Source organism: Microcaecilia unicolor, chromosome 7, assembly GCF_901765095.1.
Source record: "Microcaecilia unicolor chromosome 7, aMicUni1.1, whole genome shotgun sequence".
In the NCBI taxonomy this organism is placed as follows: domain Eukaryota; kingdom Metazoa; phylum Chordata; class Amphibia; order Gymnophiona; family Siphonopidae; genus Microcaecilia; species Microcaecilia unicolor.
Window position 1 is genome coordinate 96,862,137 of NC_044037.1, and position 20,266 is coordinate 96,882,402.

Below are 20,266 nucleotides of genomic sequence, written 5' to 3' on the forward strand. Positions count from 1 at the left end.
GAACCCTTACTGCCACCTGTTTTCTAGGTGGTAAGGGTTCCTGCACTAACATGCATGCAGCGATGTACCTTTGCTAAACGATTAGTGCGGAACATTTCTACTGTCTTTCCCAAACACGCGTAGTGCTAAAAAATAAAAAAATATTTTTTTAGTATATGAGAAGTGCGCACTGATCCAAAAACTCCTGCAGGATGCCTGAGCATACCCTGTGGTAGTGGTTTTCACGCATTAGTGCTTACTGCAGCTTAGGAAAAGGACCCCTTTGTGTTTGCTTGAATACATTATTTCTATACTAGTAAAAAAGGCCTGTTTCGGTAGGCAATGAAATGGGCGCTAGCAAGGTAATCCCCCACCCTCCCTCACTGTCTCGCTCTGTCCCCTCCGAGACCCACGCCTCCCTCCCTTCCGAGTTCCAGACCCCCCTCCCTCCCTCCCGTTGCGTACCTGTACTGACGGGGACCCCAACCCCCGACAGCCGAAGTCCTCTTCTCGTCTGCGCCAGTATTGCTTGCTGAATGGTCTGATCAAGTTTCTGTGCGTGCGTCTGATGTCAGATGCACGCACAGAAACTTGATCAGATCATTCAGCAAGCAACGCCGCGGCAGCCAAGAAGAGGATATCGGCTGTCGGGGGTTGGGGTGCCCCGTCAGTACAGGTACGCGACGGAGTTGGCTCGCGCTGCTATGTTGTGATTGGGCACTGTCGCTGCTGACGCACCCGGAAGTGGGAGACGTAATCATTTCGGGAGATGGATACAGAAGCACAAATGCCTCAAGGCTTATGTCCACGCAGTCAGCTTCAGAACGTTGGAGGTGCGTTTTATTATATAGGATTATTTATCTTTCATCTACCTTTGACTGACTATTGTTTTTGTAGTGTAAATTCTATTTCTTTTTCAACATTTTTATACAAGATTCAGTGATGTCTGTAATTGATGTTTTATATTTTGTTGAATCATTTTGTATCCATTATTCAACAGAAATAGTCTCTAAAACAACTTGTTAGTCTTTTTCCCAATTAAGTGCTCTTTTGTGTTGATATCAGGCCTCAGCAGAATAATGTAGCACTTGGGAATAAATATACAGCCCAGCAGTCCAGCACTGGAAGCCAAGATAGCAAATATCTCTACAGCCACCATGTATTTGCCTTTGGTGCTCAGGTATGCTGGGATGAAGGCCACCCAAACACTGCAGAACACCAACATGCTAAAAGTGATTAGCTGGGTCTCATTAAAACTGTCAGGTAAGCTCCTAGCTAGAAAAGCAACAGTGAAACTCAAAAGAGCCAAAAATCCCATGTAACCAACTACAATGTAGAATGCAATTACAGATCCTTCGTTACACTGTAATATCATCTTCCCTAATTCAGACTGTGCGTCTTTGTCAGGGAATGGTGGAGAATGGATCAGCCAAATCATGCATATCATAACTTCAACCAGTGAACACAGCAAGACTATAGAACCGGATACCCTTGTCCCCATCCAGTTCTTTAAATTGCTACCAGGTTTTGTGGCATTAAAGGCAATGACAACCGTGATGGTTTTTGCTAAAACTGAAGAAACAGCAACTACAAAAGTAATTCCAAAAGCAGCTTGTCGGAGAAGACAGGTCACGTTCGATGGATGACCAATGAATATCAAAGAGCAGAGGAAAGATAATATCAGGGAAAGAAGGAGAATGTAACTCAGTTCTCGGTTATTGGCTTTCACTATTGGCGTGTCCTTGTATTTAAGAAATATTCCCAGCACTCCAGAGGTGATTATAGAAAAGATAACAGCCACAGAAGCCAAAGTCACACCCAAAGGCTCCTCATAGGAAAGAAATTCTATGGTTCTTGGGATACACTTATCTCTCTTTTCATTGGACCATTGATCTTCTGGACATTTTTCACAGCTTTCCATATCTATTGGAAAAGAAATATTTTTATGTTTAAATCTTTTTATTAATAGTAACAGAGCTGATACAGAGTATGCTTTGAAAAGAGACCATTACAAATTATCAATGCCATAACTCCAGTCACTTTACAAATTTTCCATTTTATCCCCCCTCCCCTCCTCCCTCCCCCCCACCCACCCCTCCCCCTCTAATTACGTTTCAACAAGTGTTATTGGTGATGTAACAAAAAAATGCTTCCCACAAGTTCAGTATACAGTGGATCGAAAACCTTAAACAAAGCAGTCTAAACAAGAGCTGACTTTTACCTCATTGATAAGCTTTGTGACATGTATGAACAGACCCTCCCCCTTCCCCCTCCCAATACTTTAATTGTTAATGATTTTTATTGATGATTCATCATGTCAAACATAAACCAATAAATTCACTCACTGTGTAAACATTCAGTCACAACACAAGTGTACATCTGCATCAAATCTTACATCATCTTCCTTATTTCACAGTTTCCCCTCCTACCCCCACCCCCCTCCTCATTTGACCCTTTATCTATGGCTACTAATTTCATGGTATTGATACTATCAATGTCTATTACAGGTATTAACCAGTCCAAAGTCCAAAGCCCGCATCTGCTTAATGTTGCACTGTCTAGGGCGGTCCCAAGGAAAAGAAATATTTTTAAACGGCATTATAACGTTTTCTTAACATCTGTTCTTTTAAAAATGCACTAAACATTTTGAATAAGACCTTCAAAATACCTGTGAGTGTGTAGATGTACACAAGTCTTGCCCAAGGTCACAAGGAGTGCACCCGGGAGAAGCAGGCTTTGAATCCTAATTTGCTTAGGTCTTGGGGTGAGATGGGAGGGAGGGAGGAAGGCAGGGCTAATGCAATGTCATTGGTGTCCTAGGTAGACCTTCAACCTTCCCCCCAATTAACTTTCAAGCCCCTAATCTATTCCCTCCTAAGACATCTGTTTTGAGTGTGTTTGTATATCACACTCACACAAATAATAAGGGCAATTTTCAAAAGTCATTTACCCAGGTAAATAAATTTGGTGCCTTTTTACTAAGCCGCATAGGTGCCTAGGCATGCAAAATTGGAGTTACCACCTGGTTACTACTAATACTACTACTATTTAGCATTTCTATAGCGCTACAAAGCATACGCAGTGCTGCACAAACATAGAAGAAAGACAGTCCCTGCTCAAAGAGCTTACAATCTAATAGACAAAAAATAAATAAAGTAAGCAAATCAAATCAATTAATGTGAACGGGAAGGAAGAGAGGAGGGTAGGTGGAGGCGAGTGGTTACAAGTGATTACGAGTCAAAAGCAATGTTAAAGAGGTGGGCTTTCAGTCTAGATTTAAAGTGGCCAAGGATGGGGCAAGACGTAGGGTCTCAGGAAGTTTATTCCAGGCGTAGGGTGCAGCGAGACAAAAGGCGCGAAGTCTGGAGTTGGCAGTAGTGGAGAAGGGAACAGATAAGAAGGATTTATCCATGGAGCGGAGTGCACGGGAAGGGGTGTAGGGATGGACGAGTGTGGAGAGATACTGGGGAGCAGCAGAGTGAGTACATTTATAGGTTAGTAGAAGAAGTTTGAACAGGATGCGAAAACGGATAGGGAGCCAGTGAAGGGTCTTACCTCGTGGCCCTTGTAATTTCAACTTTGGCGCATGTCCGCTACACACGTCTGAAAAATATTTTTTATTTTCTGGCACGTGTAATGGACGCACGTAGGTCATTACCGCCCAGATTCTCTACCGCTAGGTCAATGGCTGGCAGTAAAGTCTCAGACTCAAAATGGACACGTGGCAATTTTGATTTTGCTGCATGTCCATTTTCGGCAAAAAAAGAGGCCTTTTTTACAGGCACGCTAACAAATGGATCGGTGCACGCCCCAAACCCGTGCCTACACTACAGCCATTTTTCAGCATGCCTGTGTAAAAGGACCCCCTTGAAAACTGTCTACTCTTCCTGCAGATAAAAGTATGCATTCCTAGTTCTTTGAGTTTATATACCATTTTTGAAGATAAAGCAACATTTTAAGTGAAAAATAGCAGGGTAGATGTTCAGCCAGTGTGATATTTAGGACTTAACAACCTAAGTGACACCGCATAAAGATTGGACTGACTTTTATGCGATCCAATTTAACCACAAAACTTAGGCGGTTAAGTGCTGAATATTGGCATAAGTGCTGTCTCCACCCCTGGACCAATTCCAACAACAGATGCTCTGCTACTGTGCTAGATAATCTAATTATATATATAGCAGAGATTTTATTGCAAATGAGGGAAAAGTCTCAACTACTACGGCTATTTTCACACATAGGTGTTCATTGTATAGCTCGTAGAAAAAGTCATCACTGACTCAAAAACCCTCAATTATTATATTTTTTTCTCTTTTTTATTTTCAAAATATAAATGTCTATTTCAGACTTAAAAACTGTTAACCATATCAAAAAAATCAGAACTGGTTCACTTATCTTGCCCAGTATTGCCGAATGTTTTTTTCAATGCTGTGCCAATTTTTTCTTAAAGAGGCGCTAGATCCAATTAAACATGGGTAATGCACTGGTTCCTACGGCCGAGAATATTTTCAGAAGATCCGATCTTCTTCAGAAGACTGAAGATCCAGATTGTTGATAAAGCGGTCACGGCGCAGTGTTCCAGGTGCAAGCAGGTTCCCCGTAGGAACCAGTGCATTACCCATGTTTAATTGGATCTAGCGCCTCTTTAAGAAAAAATTGGCACAGCATTGAAAAAAACATTCGGCAACACTGGGCAAGATAAGTGATTTTTTGATATGGTTAACAGTTTTTAAGTCTGAAATAGACATTTATATTTTGAAAATAAAAAAGAGAAAAAAATATAATAATTGAGGGGTTTTGAGTCAGTAATGACTTTTTCTACGAGCTATACAATGAACACCTATGTGTGAAAATAGCCGTAGTAGTTGAGACTTTTCCCTCATTTGCAATAAAATCTCTGCTATACAGTGGGGGAAATAAGTATTTGATCCCTTGCTGATTTTGTAAGTTTGCCCACTGACAAAGACATGAGCAGCCCATAATTGAAGGGTAGGTTATTGGTAACAGTGAGAGATAGCACATCACAAATTAAATCCGGAAAATCATATTGTGGAAAGTATATGAATTTATTTGCATTCTGCAGAGGGAAATAAGTATTTGATCCCTCTGGCAAACAAGACCTAATACTTGGTGGCAAAACCCTTGTTGGCAAGCACAGCGGTCAGACGTCTTCTGTAGTTGATGATGAGGTTTGCACACATGTCAGGAGGAATTTTGGTCCACTCCTCTTTGCAGATCATCTCTAAATCATTAAGAGTTCTGGGCTGTCGCTTGGCAACTCGCAGCTTCAGCTCCCTCCATAAGTTTTCAATGGGATTAAGGTCTGGTGACTGGCTAGGCCACTCCATGACCCTAATGTGCTTCTTCCTGAGCCACTCCTTTGTTGCCTTGGCTGTATGTTTTGGGTCATTGTCGTGCTGGAAGACCCAGCCACGACCCATTTTTAAGGCCCTGGCGGAGGGAAGGAGGTTGTCACTCAGAATTGTACGGTACATGGCCCCATCCATTCTCCCATTGATGCGGTGAAGTAGTCCTGTGCCCTTAGCAGAGAAACACCCCCAAAACATAACATTTCCACCTCCATGCTTGACAGTGGGGACGGTGTTCTTTGGGTCATAGGCAGCATTTCTCTTCCTCCAAACACGGCGAGTTGAGTTCATGCCAAAGAGCTCAATTTTTGTCTCATCTGACCACAGCACCTTCTCCCAATCACTCTCGGCATCATCCAGGTGTTCACTGGCAAACTTCAGACGGGCCGTCACATGTGCCTTTCGGAGCAGGGGGACCTTGCGGGCACTGCAGGATTGCAATCCGTTATGTCGTAATGTGTTACCAATGGTTTTCGTGGTGACAGTGGTCCCAGCTGCCTTGAGATCATTGACAAGTTCCCCCCTTGTAGTTGTAGGCTGATTTCTAACCTTCCTCATGATCAAGGATACCCCACGAGGTGAGATTTTGCGTGGAGCCCCAGATCTTTGTCGATTGACAGTCATTTTGTACTTCTTCCATTTTCTTACTATGGCACCAACAGTTGTCTCCTTCTCGCCCAGCGTCTTACTGATGGTTTTGTAGCCCATTCCAGCCTTGTGCAGGTGTATGATCTTGTCCCTGACATCCTTAGACAGCTCCTTGCTCTTGGCCATTTTGTAGAGGTTAGAGTCTGACTGATTCACTGAGTCTGTGGACAGGTGTCTTTCATACAGGTGACCATTGCCGACAGCTGTCTGTCATGCAGGTAACGAGTTGATTTGGAGCATCTACCTGGTCTGTAGGGGCCAGATCTCTTACTGGTTGGTGGGGGATCAAATACTTATTTCCCTCTGCAGAATGCAAATAATTCATATACTTTCCACAATGTGATTTTCCGGATTTAATTTGTGATGTGCTATCTCTCACTGTTACCAATAACCTACCCTTCAATTATGGGCTGCTCATGTCTTTGTCAGTGGGCAAACTTACAAAATCAGCAAGGGATCAAATACTTATTTCCCCCACTGTATATGTAATTAGATTATCCACCCCTGGACCACCCAAAAAATAGTCAGCTTTGAGTTTAGTGATCTAAGATGATATTCAGCGGCACTTACCAAAACTAACTTGCCAGGAGCTGTTTCTGGTCTGTTAAATCAATTTGAATATTGACCCTAGTATTTATAAAATTAGCTGGGCTATATACTAGTACTACTATTACTACTACTTGACATTTCTAAAGCGCTACTAGGGTTACGCAGTGCTGTACAATTTAACATAGAAGGACAGTCCCTGCTCAAAGGAGCTTACAATCTAAAGGACAAATGTACAGTCAGTCAAATAGGGGCAGTCTAGATTTCCTGAAAGGTATAAAGGTTAGGTGCCGAAAGCAACATTGAAGAGGTGGGCTTTGAGTAAGGATTTGAAGATGGGTAGGGAGGGGGCTTGGTGTAAAGGCTCAGGAAGTTTATTCCAAGCATAGGGTGAGGCGAGGCAGAATGAGCGGAGCCTGGAGTTGGCGGTGGTGGAGAAGGGTACTGAGAGGAGGGATTTGTCCTGTGAGCGGAGGTTACGGGCGTGAACGTAAGGGGAAATGAGGGTAGAGAGGTAATGAGGGGCTGCAGACTGAGTGCATTTGTAGGTAAGAAGGAGAAGCTTGAACTGTATGCGGTATCTGACTGGAAGCCAGTGAAGTGACCTGAGAAGAGGGGTGATATGAGTATATCGGTTCAGGCGGAATATAAAACGTGCAGCAGAGTTCTGAATAGATTGAAGGGGGGATAGATGGCTAAGTGGGAGGCCAGTAAGGAGTAGGTTGCAGTAGTCAAGGCGAGAGGTAATGAGAGCGTGGACGAGAGTACGTGTGGTGTGCTCAGAGAGGAAAGGGCGAATTTTGCTGATTAGTTAAAGAGAAAGAAGCGACAGGTCTTGGCTATCTGCTGGATATGCACAGAGAAGGAGAGGGAGGAGTCGAAGATGACTCCGAGGTTGCGGGCAGATGAAACGGGGAGGATGAGGGTGCCATCAAGTGAGATAGAGAGTGGAGGAAGAGGAGAAGTGGGTTTTGGTGGAAAGACGATAAGCTCGGTCTTGGACATGTTCAGTTTCAGGTGGCGGTTGGACATCCATGCAGCAATGTCAGATAAGCAGGCCGATACCTGGCCTGGGTCTCCGCGGTGATGTCTGGCGTGGAGAGATATAGCTGGGTGTCATCAGCATAAAGATGATACTGGAAACCATGAGATGAGATCAGTGAGCCCAGGGAAGAGGTGTAGATTGAAAAAAGAAGGGGTCCAAGGACAGATCCCTGGGGAACTCCAACAGAGAGCGGGATGGGGGTGGAGGAAGATCCATGAGAGTGTACTTTGAAGGTGCGGTGGGAGAGATAGGAGGAGAACCAGGAGAGGACAGAACCCTGGAACCCAAATGAGGACAGTGTGGCAAGAAGTAAATCATGATTGACAGTATCAAAAGCAGCGGATAGATCAAGGAGGATGAGGATGGAGTAGTGGCCTCTGGATTTGGCAAGGAACAGGTCATTACAGACTTTAGAGAGTGCCGTTTCTGTCGAGTGTAGAGGACGAAAACCAGATTGAAGCGGATCGAGGATGGCATGAGAGGAGAGAAAATCAAGGCAGCGGTTGTGAACAGCACGCTCAAGTATTTTGGAGAGGAAGGGTAGGAGGGAGATGGGGCGGTAGTTGGAGGGACTGGTAGGGTCAAGTGATGTTTTTTTGAGGAGAGGTGTGACTACGGCGTGCTTGAAGGTGTCAGGGACAGTTGCAGTGGAGAGAGAGAGGTTGAGGATATGACAGATGGAGGGGGTGACAGTATGAGAGATGGTGTTAAGTAAGTTGGTGGGGATGGGATCAGAGGAACAAGTGGTGCATTTCGAGGAGGAAAGAAGGCGGGCGGTTTCCTCCTCGGTGATATCAGGAAAGGAGGAGAAAGAGGCCTGGGTTGGTTGGTTGAGGGAAAGGGTTGAAGGGTGAAGAGGAAGAGGTGCCTTGGTAGTGAACTCAAGGTTGATCTTTTGCACCTTGTCGTGGAAATAGTCAGCCAGTAATTGAGGTGAGAGTGAGGGGGGGGGGGGGGGGGTGGGAGCGGAGGGCACTTTGAGGAGGGAGTTAAGGGTGGCGAAGAGACGACGAGGGATGATGGGTAAATGTTTATGCTAACCGCTTCTTAGTACATATTCTTACCTAGGATGAGCAGAGGTGTTCTCCATGTCATAGGATAATGCAGACACAGATGGGTAGGCTTCTTTGTAAGCCGCATAATTGGACATGATCTCCCTAGCTTGATTACAGAATAGCAACAGCCAGTCGGGAATGTCCCTGGTGTTTGTTGCTGTCTTTGTATGCATTTTACAAAAGGCTTCATGTTGAGCAGATCCTTTTCTAAAATACTCAGGAAATGTGAATATACTGACCCAGAGTCACCATTTTCCATGTTCAATTAACTAGAGGTGGCAATGTATCAGCACTGCTAAGAAAAGAGCAGAAGTTTATCTTTCGATGGCAAACAGTGACCTCTAGAGATCTTAAAAAGGTAATAGAGTGGCTGCTTAAAGAGAGCATATGAACTGCCAAAAGCAAGGTAGATATAAGAGCACATATGTCAGCATTTCAACTGTGGTTGGTAGTTTAAGGCAAGCAGATCTCACAGCAGGTCAGTCAAAAATAAATGTAACAAGTATATGTATATGAATATTAATTGTTCTCATTACACTAACCAGCTCATTTTCGATAGAGATCCCCGGCCATCTTCTGACACAAATCGGGAGATGGCCGGCAATCTCCTGAACCAGGCCAAATTGGTATTATCGAAAGCCGATTTTGGCCGGGATCAACTGCTTTCCGTCACGGAGCCGGCGAAACATCAAGGGGGCGTGTCGGTAGGGTAGTGAAGGTGGGACGGGGCGGGACTGGGGCGTGCTCACGAGATGGCCAGTTTCACCCAATAATGAAAAAACAGCCAGCCTTGTAGAGCATTTCGCCGGCTGTACTTGGTCCCTTTTTTTTCACGACCAAGCTTCAAAAAGGAGCCCCAACTCACCAAATGACCACCGGAGGGAATCGGAGATGACCTCCCCTTACTCCCCCAGTGGTCACTAACCCCCTCCCACCCTAAAAAACCTTTTTAAATATTTTTTGCCAGCCTCAAATGTCATACTCAGCTCCATGACAGCAGTATGCAGGTCCCTGGAGCACTTTTTAGTGGGTGCAGTGCACTTCAGACAGGTGGACCCAGGCCCCCCCCCCCCCACCTGTTACACTTGTGGTGGTAAATGGGAGCCCTCTAAAAAACCCCAAAATCCACTGTACCCACATGTAGGTGCCCCCCTTCACCCATAAGGGCTATGATAATGGTGTAGATCTGTGGGGAGTGGGTTTGGGGGGGGGATTTTGGGGCTCAACACCTAAGGTAAGGGAGCTATGCACCTGGGAGCTATTTAAAAAATTTTTTTTTAATTTTTAGAAGTGCCCCCTAGGGTGCCGGGTTGGTGTCCTGGCATGTCAGGGGAACCAGTGCACTACAAATGCTGGCTCCTCCCACGACCAAATGCCTTAGATTTCACCGGGTTTGAGATCGCCAGCATTATTTTCCATTATGGCCGAAAACCAATGCCAGCCATCTCAAACCCGGCGAAATCTGACATTTGGTCGGGCCCAACTGTATTAGCAAAGAAAAAGATGGCCGGCCATCTTTTTCGAAAATACGGTTGGCTCTGCCTACTTGCGGCGCCGGCTCCGGAGATGGCCGCCCATAGAGATGGCCGGCGCCGTTCGATTATGCCCCTCTAAGTTATAATTAACATTGTGATAGAGACACATCCAGGATAGTTGGGTTAAGGCAGTTTCAGTCTGAAATACAAGTCCCAGAAGGCATTGCAGGCAAGGAGCCAGGGGCTGAGATGAAGAACCCAGACTGGACACCTAGTTGCAATAAGGGAAGACATGGGTGTAAGCTGGCAGGACGTGTAGATCGGCTGCCACTAGGGGGAAAGAGAGATAGGAAACCCTGTGTGCAGGAGTTCATCGTTAGTCTAATGTTCAACTCAGCTGGTATGGGTGTGGGGGAAGCTAATGGAAGGAGAATGATTGGTTGTGGTAGCAGAAGCCAGGGATTGATTAGGCAGGTGGGAAGGAGTCCAAGGAGAGGGGAGAGAAGAGGGTAGAGTGAAGCAGATGCAGGTTGAAAACCCTTGGGTAAGAGAAGTCCCTAAAGTATTGTCTACCAGTGAAGCAGATGCAGGGTGGAATCCCTTGGGTATGAAAAGTCCCTAAAGTATGGAACCTATTATGAAGGTAAAGAGAGTAGAAGGTAGAAACCTCTGCTTTGTGATTTAACTGTGATGTTGAACTGAATGAACTGCTTTTATTTGGAATTGAACTACTGTTACTGTGCACTGGATAAAGAGCCCAGACTGGAGCTGTGAGCCTGTATTGAATCCTGATATGTACTGGTAGCCTACTGCTTAAAGGGGACTATTTGCCACATACTTTCAGGTGGCTTACATGTGCTTAAGATGCAAGGTGAATGCTGCTGTTGGAACTGTGTATCAGGTCTACTAGAAACCTACATGGAATAAAGTCCTTAAGAGTGAAGTTGATGGTGGACATTTATTTCTTGACTGTACCGGGAGCCTGTGGCTGGAGGAGATTGTTCTATCCTTGGCTGCACTTAGAGGTACCTGGTTACAATATTCTTAAACATATTTCTTCCTGAGGGGGGCGCTGCTGAGCAGGAAGAGTGATGGCAGCTTGGTAACTGAGCTCCTGCTGATTCGCTGAATATAATCAAGCATCCAACGACATCGCATCATAATCCTTCTTTTTAATATCAAATTCAGAAAGTGCTAACTTGCATGTATTATGTTGGCGAACAAGTCAGGGAAAACACACAGAATACAGGCATCATCACCAAAAAAAGATCAAGCCAAAAAAACAGAAGGTGAGGCCTCTGAAACACTACTAAAAGAAATTCGCTCCTTAAAGGAAATGCTACTAGAAAATAAACAAGACTTACAGGAGATAAAAGAAGACATATCTTCAATAAATCTGAATTATCTCAATTCAGATCTTGTATTGAAATCTTGGAAAATAAACAAGATGCTGCACACAATAATATCAAACAATTACAAAGACAATACAAACGTATTGGGATCCTTGAAAGAGAGATTGAAGATATGAATAACTGTGCGAGAAAAAATAACACCAGAATTTTGGGAATACCAGAAGTGGCTGAAGGTAATCTCTATATGTAAAATGCACCTCCAACGTTCTGTGAGGCAAAGTTATCCAGCATTCCAAGTTAAGTTGGTCATGGTGTAGATCAGTTCTCCACCATGAGTGCCTGCCCCGCCCTCACATCACAACGTGATGATGTAGAGGGCGGAGCACATACAGTCGGCCGGCCACGCCCCCCCCAAAGTCACCGCCCCTCACACCTATACCCCCCAAGTTCCCACCACTAACACGCCATGCCCCCCAAATCACCACCCCTAAACCCCCCCAAGTTGCCACCACTACCACCCTCCACCCCCCCAAACATGTTGCCACCGCTCCCCACCTCCACCCCCCCAGGGTCACAACACCCACTGCTCCACCCCCCCAAAGACGCACCACCCACTGCTCCACCCCCCAAACAGGTTGCTGCCGCACATCCCCCCCCCCCGCTCCAGCATCAGCTGAGCGCCGCTCCACCCCTCTCTCCGTCCCATAGAAAAACAAAAATAAAAATTTAACCTGCACAAATGACTTTACGAAGGAAGCGGGGCCCTGCAGCCTGCCATCGCTTCTCAGCTGTCCATCCGCTCTTCCTCTCACGTCACTGCGCACAGCGCTCCTACGGGGTTCACCTCCAGGGGCACTGACGTCGAAGGTGAGAAGAGGGGCAGATGCACAGCTCAGAACCAATGCCTGGCTGCAGGGCCCCGCTTCCTTCGTAAAAACAATTTTGCAGGTTAACTTTTTTATTTTTATTTTTCTAACATACGGAGAGGGGGAGGGGAGCGGCGCTCAGCTGATGTAGGACAGAAGCGGGGGGAGCGCCAGCGACCTCTTTGGGGGGGGGGGGGAAGGGTGGAGCACTGGCTGGGGCGACCTGGGGGGGGGGGGAGGGTGCAGCACTGGTTGCTGTGACCTCGGGGGGGGGGGGGTGGTGGACAGGGGGAGCGGTGGCCACATGTGTGGGGGGGGGAGGGTGGTAGTGGTGGCAACTTGGGGGGGCTGTAGGGGTTAGGGGCAACGACTTTGGGGGCGCAGAGGGGGGAGGGAGGAGGGGGAGGGGTAGTGACACCAAACAGGGAAGAGGGGGTCCTGAGACCTCAGAGGAGGGGGTGAGGAGGACCAGAGGGGGGGGGGGGCGGGTCCTGCAACCACACAGAGGGAGCTGGGGAGCTCCAACACACACTCTATGTCTCACACTATGTCACATTCACACACTCCCACACACTCTCATTCTCACACTACTACTACTACTACTATTTAGCATTTCTATAGCGCTACAAGGCATACGCAGCGCTGCACAAACATAGAAGAAAGACAGTCCCTGCTCAAAGAGCTTACAATCTAATAGACAAAAAATAAATAAAGTAAGCAAATCAAATCAATTAATGTGAACGGGAAGGAAGAGAGGAGGGTAGGTGGAGGCGAGTGGTTACGAGTCAAAAGCAATGTTAAAGAGGTGGGCTTTCAGTCTAGATTTAAAGGTGGCCAAGGATGGGGCAAGACGTAGGGGCTCAGGAAGTTTATTCCAGGCGTAGGGTGCAGCGAGACAGAAGGCGCGAAGTCTGGAGTTGGCAGTAGTGGAGAAGGGAACAGATAAGAAGGATTTATCCATGGAGCGGAGTGCACGGGAAGGGGTGTAGGGAAGGACGAGTGTGGAGAGATACTGGGGAGCAGCAGAGTGAATACATTTATAGGTTAGTAGAAGAAGTTTGAACAGGATGCGAAAACGGATAGGGAGCCAGTGAAGGTTCTTGAGGAGAGGGGTAGTATGAGTAAAGCGACCCTGGCGGAAGATGAGACGGGCAGCAGAGTTTTGAACCGACTGGAGAGGGGAGAGGTGACTAAGTGGGAGGCCAGCAAGAAGCAGATTGCAGTAGTCTAAACGAGAGGTGACAAGGGTGTGGACGAGGGTTTTGGTAGAGTGCTCGGAAAGAAAGGGGCGGATTTTACGAATGTTGTAAAGAAGAAACGACAGGTCTTGGCGGTCTGCTGGATATGAGCAGAGAAGGAGAGAGAAGAGTCAAAGATGACCCCAAGGTTTCGAGCTGAGGAGACAGGGAGAATGAGAGAGCCATCAACAGAAATAGAAAACGGGGGGAGCGGGGAGGTGGGTTTGGGGGGGAAAATGAGAAGCTCGGTTTTGGTCATATTTAATTTCAGGTGGCGTTGAGACATCCAGGCAGCAATGTCAGACAAGCACGCTGAAACTTTGGTTTGGATGCAAGGTGAGATATCAGGGGTAGAAAGGTAGATTTGGGAATCATCAGCATAGAGATGGTAGGAAAAGCCATGGGATGAGATTAATGAACCAAGGGAAGAAGTGTAGATAGAAAAGAGGAGGGGACCAAGAACAGAACCCTGAGGTACGCCGACAGGCAGAGGGATAGAAGTAGAAGAGGATCCACCAGAGTGAACACTAAAGGTGCGGAGGGAGAGGTAGGAAGAGAACCAGGAAAGGACAGAGCCCTGGAATCCAAGTGAGGACAGGGTATCGAGAAGTATGCTGTGATCGACAGTGTCAAAAGCAGCGGAAAGATCAAGAAGAATGAGGATGGAATATTGACCTCTGGATTTAGCCAGTAATAGGTCATTGGAGACTTTAGTAAGCGCAGTTTCGGTTGAGTGGAGAGGGCGAAAACCAGATTGTAATGGGTCAAGAATAGCATGTGAGGAGAGAAAATCAAGGCAGCGGCGGTGAACAGCACGGTCAAGTAATTTGGAGAGAAAAGGAAGGAGGGAGATGGGTCGGTAATTAGAGGGACAAGTAGGGTCAAGTGAAGGCTTCTTAAGGAGAGGTGTGACCACAGCATGTTTAAAGGCAGCAGGGACAGTCGCAGTGGAAAGTGAGAGGTTGAGAATGTGACAGATAAAAGGAATAAGAGTAGGAGAGATGGCATTAAGAAGGTGGGTGGGAATGGGATCAGAGGAACAGGTGGTACATTTTGAGGAAGAAAGGAGAAGTGTAGTTTCCTCAATAGTAACTTCAGGAAAGGAGGAAAGGGAATGAGGGGAAGGAGAGAGAGGGGAACGGACTAGTGGAGGGAGAGGTGGTGAGGTAGAGAAAGCAAGGTTTATCTTTTGAACCTTGTTGTGAAAGAATTCAGCAAGGGTCTGAGGAGATAATGAAGGGGGAGCTGGGGGAGGGGGCACCTTGAGGAGAGAGTTCAATGTGGTGAAGAGAAGTCGAGGATTAGAGCCAAGAGAGTTGGTCAGTTGGATATAATAATCCTGTTTGGCACGTAAAAGAGCAGATTGGAAGGAGGTCAGCATGAACTTAAAGTGTAAGAAATCAGCAAGGGCCCGAGATTTCCGCCAGAGGCGTTCGGCGGAGCGGGTACAGGAACGTAGGTAGCGGATATTAGAAGTCAGCCAAGGTTGGGGTTTTGTACGCCTTACAGGGCGGGTCATCAAAGGTGCAAGAGTGTCTAAGGCAGAGGATAGAGTATTGTTGTAAGAAGAAACAGCCTCGTTGACAGACGTGGATGGTGCCACAGTAGAGAGGAGGTTTGAAACATGGGAGCATAGAGATGAAGGGTCAATATCGTGAAGATTCCTAGATAAATTAGATAGGATAGGACGGGACTGGGAGGGAGGAGATTTAAGTGTGAAAGTTATAAGATGGTGATCAGAGGAGGGATGATCAGAGGCAAGGAAACTAGAAGGTGAACAGTTGGAGGAGAAGATGAGATCAAGACAGTGACCATTTTGATGAGTGGGGGAGGTGGAGCATAGTTGGAGATTAAAGGACGACGTTAAAGCGAGTAACTTGGAAATATAAGAGTTGGAAGGATCATTAGCAGGAATATTAAAGTCACCAAGGATGAGAGAGGGGGAGGAAGGATCATGGAAGAAGGCAAGCCAGGCGTCAAAGTCACTGAGAAAGGATGAAAGGGACTTATCAGGGGGACGATAAATGACCGCTATTCGAAGAGGCAGAGGAGAGAAAGGCGGATAGAGTGGACTTCAAAGGAGGAAAAACAGTGAGATTGAGGTGGAAGAAGGGGTTGAAATCTGGAGGAGGGAGAGAGAAGTAGTCCAACACCGCCCCCACGGCCAGCAGGGCGAGGAGTATGTGAAAATATATAACCGCCATGGCACAGGGCTGCGACTGAAGCAGAGTCATCAGGGCAGAGCCAGGTTTCTGTTATGGCGAGCAGATGGAGGTGACACGAGATAAAGAGGTCCTGGATATAGGGGAGTTTGTTACAGATAGAGCGGGCATTCCATAGGGCGCAAGAGAAGGGCAGAGAAGAGGAGGGGAGTAGAGGAATAGAGATGAGGTTAGAGAGGTCACGGTGAGATCTGTAGAGTTTGGATAATAGTTGGTGAGGAGGGCCAGGATTGGGATTGATGTCACCAGCTGAGAGTAAGAGAAGGAGTAAAAGAGAGCGGAGGAGAGTAGGAGAGGTGTGGCCACGAAGGCGTCGAAGGCGAGAGGTATTTAGGTGGAATGGGGAAGGCAAAATGGAGGGAAGAAAGAGACGGAGATTAAAAGCCAAGAGGGAGGAAGAGGGTAGGAGAGAAGGTGAGGTGATGAAGTCAATGGATGGGAAGTGAGTTCCTGTAGCGGGGAGAGGTAGGGGGTGAGGGAAAAGATTAGGAAGGGACAGAGCTAGGAAGAGAATGTGAATAGGGGCCATAAACGATTAAGGTACTTTAGCAACTGGAAAAAGATTAGATACAAAGAGAAAAAGCAGAGGCCCTGAGTGGATCGGGGTGGACCTGGGTGTCACCCCGGAGAAGGCTGTAAGGATATGCAGATGAGCTGCAAGTCCTCCACAGCACCTGAAAGGCAGCCGGTGGTAGAGGTGGGCACCTCTCAGCTGAGGAAAGGCTTACCAGGGGTTAGGCCGAAGCCAGCATTCCTCCCCCTGAGGGTCGCCTGATCCTAGCCAAAAAGCACCTGGAAACTCTGTGCACTTGGAGAGAAGGCCCTGGGAAGATCGGGGTGGAACTGGAGTCACCCCGGATACAGTTGTGAGGAAATGCAGAAGGGCTGCAAGTCCTCCACAGCACCTGGTGGGAGCGCTGGGCATCTAGAGCGGAGGCCCTGAGTGGATCAGGGTGGACCTGGGTGTCACCCCGGAGAAGGCTGTAAGGATATGCAGATGAGCTGCAAGTCCTCCACAGCACCTGAAAGGCAGCCAGTGGTAGAGGTGGGCACCTCTCAGCTGAGGAAAGGCTTACCAGGGGTTAGGCCGAAGCCAGCATTCCTCCCCCTGAGGAGACACACTCGCACCTACACTCACTCTCTCTCTGTCACACACACACATTCACTCTCTCACTGACACACACTCTCACACACACATACGCCGAGGAAAACCTTGCTAGCGCTCATTTCATTTGTGTCAGAAACGGGCCTTTTTTACTAGTAATATTACTAAATATTTGGAATCCTTCATACCTTTGCTACTGGATTTACAATTTGAACGGTGCTTTGAAATAGAAAGAGCTCATTGGATCCCATCAAGGCCTATACCACAAAACAAATACCCCAGGCCTATCGTTATGAGAGTGCTCTGATACCAACACGTGGTTAACATCATGCAGCTCTCTCAGATATGTGCTCCGATTAAAAAAGATGGATCAACGATTCAATTCTTACCAGACCTTCACAAGAAAACAATGAAAATTTGTAAACAATTTTTGGAATTAAGCCCCAAACTTAAATAACTAAGGGCCCTTTTTACTAAGCCGCATAGACGCCTACGCACGCCCAACGCGTGCCAAATTGGAGTTACCGCCCAGTTACCATGTGGCCCTTACAGTAATTTCAATTTTGGTGTGTGTGTGCTACGCGCGTCTAAAAAATATTTTTTATTTTCTGATGTGCGTAGTGGACACGCGCCAAGTGGCATCTGACGCGCATCGGTCATTACCGCCCAAATTCTTTACCGCTAGGTTTATGGCTTGTGGTAAGGTCTGAGACCCAAAATGGATGCGCAGCAATTTTGATTTTGCTGCACGTCCATTTTTTGGGGGGGAGGGAGAGGCCTTTTTTACAGGTGCGCTGAAAAATGATTTGCGCGCCCCAAACCCACACCTACACTACCGCAAGCCATTTTTCAGCGTGCCTTTGTAAAAGGACCCCTAAATGCACGATTTGGTCTATTATATTCTGCACGTATGCGCCTCACCATCAACCACACTAAGGATTTCACAGATCCAAGCGCCATGGCGTCGTTTATTGAAGATCTCTCTCCCACTGCGATCGATGTGGTATGAACATTTGTCTGTAACTACATCATGATGGATGTTAATATTAATTCTGTCTATATATTGTTGTGAATGATATGCCTAATACAGCTAATGGCATTTCAACAGGAAAGCTAATATAAGATTCTATATTGATATATCTTTTCCCTCTTTCCTAATCTTACGAATCTAATAATAAGTGAATTCTTCTTTAACACAGAAGGTATAATAAAGAATCATTTATCGCTAATGGCAGTATTTTAAACAGTAATATCTAATGTATGCAGGCCCGCTGAGAAACTGGGCTGGGCCCGGGGCAAGGCTGCCCCCAGGCCCCCACCCCAAGATCATTGTCGCTGCCACCCCCCTCCGTCCACCACCGGGCCGGGCCCCCCTGAATTCAAATCATAGTGCCTCACCTCGACCTCGCTCCGTGTGAAAGCAGCGCAGCAGCGGCAGTCTGCAGATCACCTCCCTTCGGGCCTTCCCTCCATGTGTCCCACCCTCGTCTGACGCAACTTGCGCAAAAGCGGGACACAGGGAGGGAAGGCCCGAAGGGAGGCGATCTGCAGACTGCCGCTGTTGCGCTTCTTTCACATGGAGCAATGTCGAGGTGAGGCGCTATGATTTGAATTCAGGGGAGCCCGGCCCGGTGGTGGACGGAGGGGGGGCGGGTGAAGGGGACTTTTGGTTGCTATATTATGTATAATTGTTTCTATACTACTCTTTTATAATGAAGTATAGAAGCATATACTATGGAGAAATTAGACCTTACCTGCTAATTTGCTTTCCTTTAATCCCTCCGGACCGGCCCAGGGTTGGACTGATGGGTTGTGCTCGCCTACCAGCAGGTGGAGACTGAGAAAAAACTCTGACTCTAGCGAGCCAATAGGAGCCCTGGTCATGTGACCGTAGCCTCAGTATTTGAATAACAAAGCAGAAAGGAAAAAAGGAGAGAACCATATTCTGTGCCATGAGAAATACAAGCAGCTAGAAAGCACCAAGATAAAAAAGTGCTTATACTACGGCTGAGCCGTAACACTGGACTCACCTACAACTCGCTTCAGAGCTGAGGTATGGTCAACTATGTACAGACTTATGTATTTGCTTCAATTTGAACATATATAATTTCTGAACTTGCAGAACATTTGAAATATAACAGAACTTCAAGTATTATCTTACTACTGTCTGAGCAACAGAACAGGACTGAAGATGACAGATAAAAGCCTGTACATAGTAACGGAGACTATCTCTTGAAATATAACCTGACAGCTGAATAAAGACGATTCTGTGTCGATTCTGTGTACTGGAATATCCCGGGTGGGCCCTGGGCAGGTCCGGAGGGATTAAAGGAAAGCAAATTAGCAGGTGAGGTCTAATTTCTCCTTCCTTAGCATCCCTCCGGACCGGCCCAGGATTGGACTGATGGGACGTAACAAAGCAGTAGTCCTAAGGGAGGGGTCCCAGTAATCCCGCTGTGAGAACCCGTGATGCGAAGATGGCTTCCCGATGACACTGAACATCCAGTCTGTAATGCTTAGAGAAAGAATGAAGAGAGGACCATGTCGCTGCCTTACAGATCTCCGCCGGTGGCACCAAGGAGCACTCTGCCTACGGTGCTGCCTGTCCACGCGTTGAATGAGCTTTCACTGCCTCCGGAATTGGCCTGCCGGACAACAGGTAAGCCGATGCTATCATGTCCTTGATCAAACGCGATAAAGTGGGCTTAGAAGCCAACAGACCTTTGCGGGGCCCCGCAAAGAGAATAAAGAGACGATCCGAGCGACGAAATTCTGCAGTAACCGCAAGATATCTTTTAAGTACTCTCTTAACATCCAGTGTACGCAACTTCTGTTGCTCCTGAGTTCCTGAGGCCGATCCCAGAACTGGGAGAAACACAGACTGAGCCAAATAGAAACGCGATAGCACCTTAGGCAAAAAGGATGGGACTGGCCGAAGTACCACTTGTTCTTTAGAAAATTCCAGGAATGGGGATCTACAGGAAAAAGCTTGCAACTCCAAAACTCTCCTAGCTGACGCAATGGCCACCAAGAACACTGCCTTAAGTGTCAAATCCTTCAAGGAACAGGCTTGTAAAGGTTCGAACGGAGGTTTCGATAAAGCCGTAAGAACCAAATTGAGATCCCAAGCTGGAAAGGACGCTCTAACTGGAGGGCGCAGAAGACTCACCCCCTTCAAAAACCGGACAACATCGGGGACACTAGCCACTGACTTACCCCGAATCCGACCTCTGAAGCAGGCCAGAGCTGCCGTCTGCACCTTGAGTGAAGAAAGAGAAAGTCCCTTATCAAAACCGCATTGTAGAAACTCTAACATCTGAGGCACTGTCGCCTGCAAAGGAACAATGCCCGCATCTGAACACCAAG

General features: G+C 46.9%; 1 protein-coding gene across 1 annotated transcript in view; it reads right to left on the reverse strand.

The window, feature by feature from the left end:
* Positions 1-988: 988 nt before the first annotated feature.
* The window catches only part of LOC115475055 (vomeronasal type-2 receptor 26-like), a 56,456-nt gene continuing 37,178 nt past the window's right edge, over positions 989-20,266 (reverse strand). The window contains exon 6 of the mRNA XM_030210792.1: positions 989-1,902. Coding sequence (XP_030066652.1) covers positions 989-1,902 — 914 coding nt within the window. The remainder of the gene's footprint in view (positions 1,903-20,266) is intronic.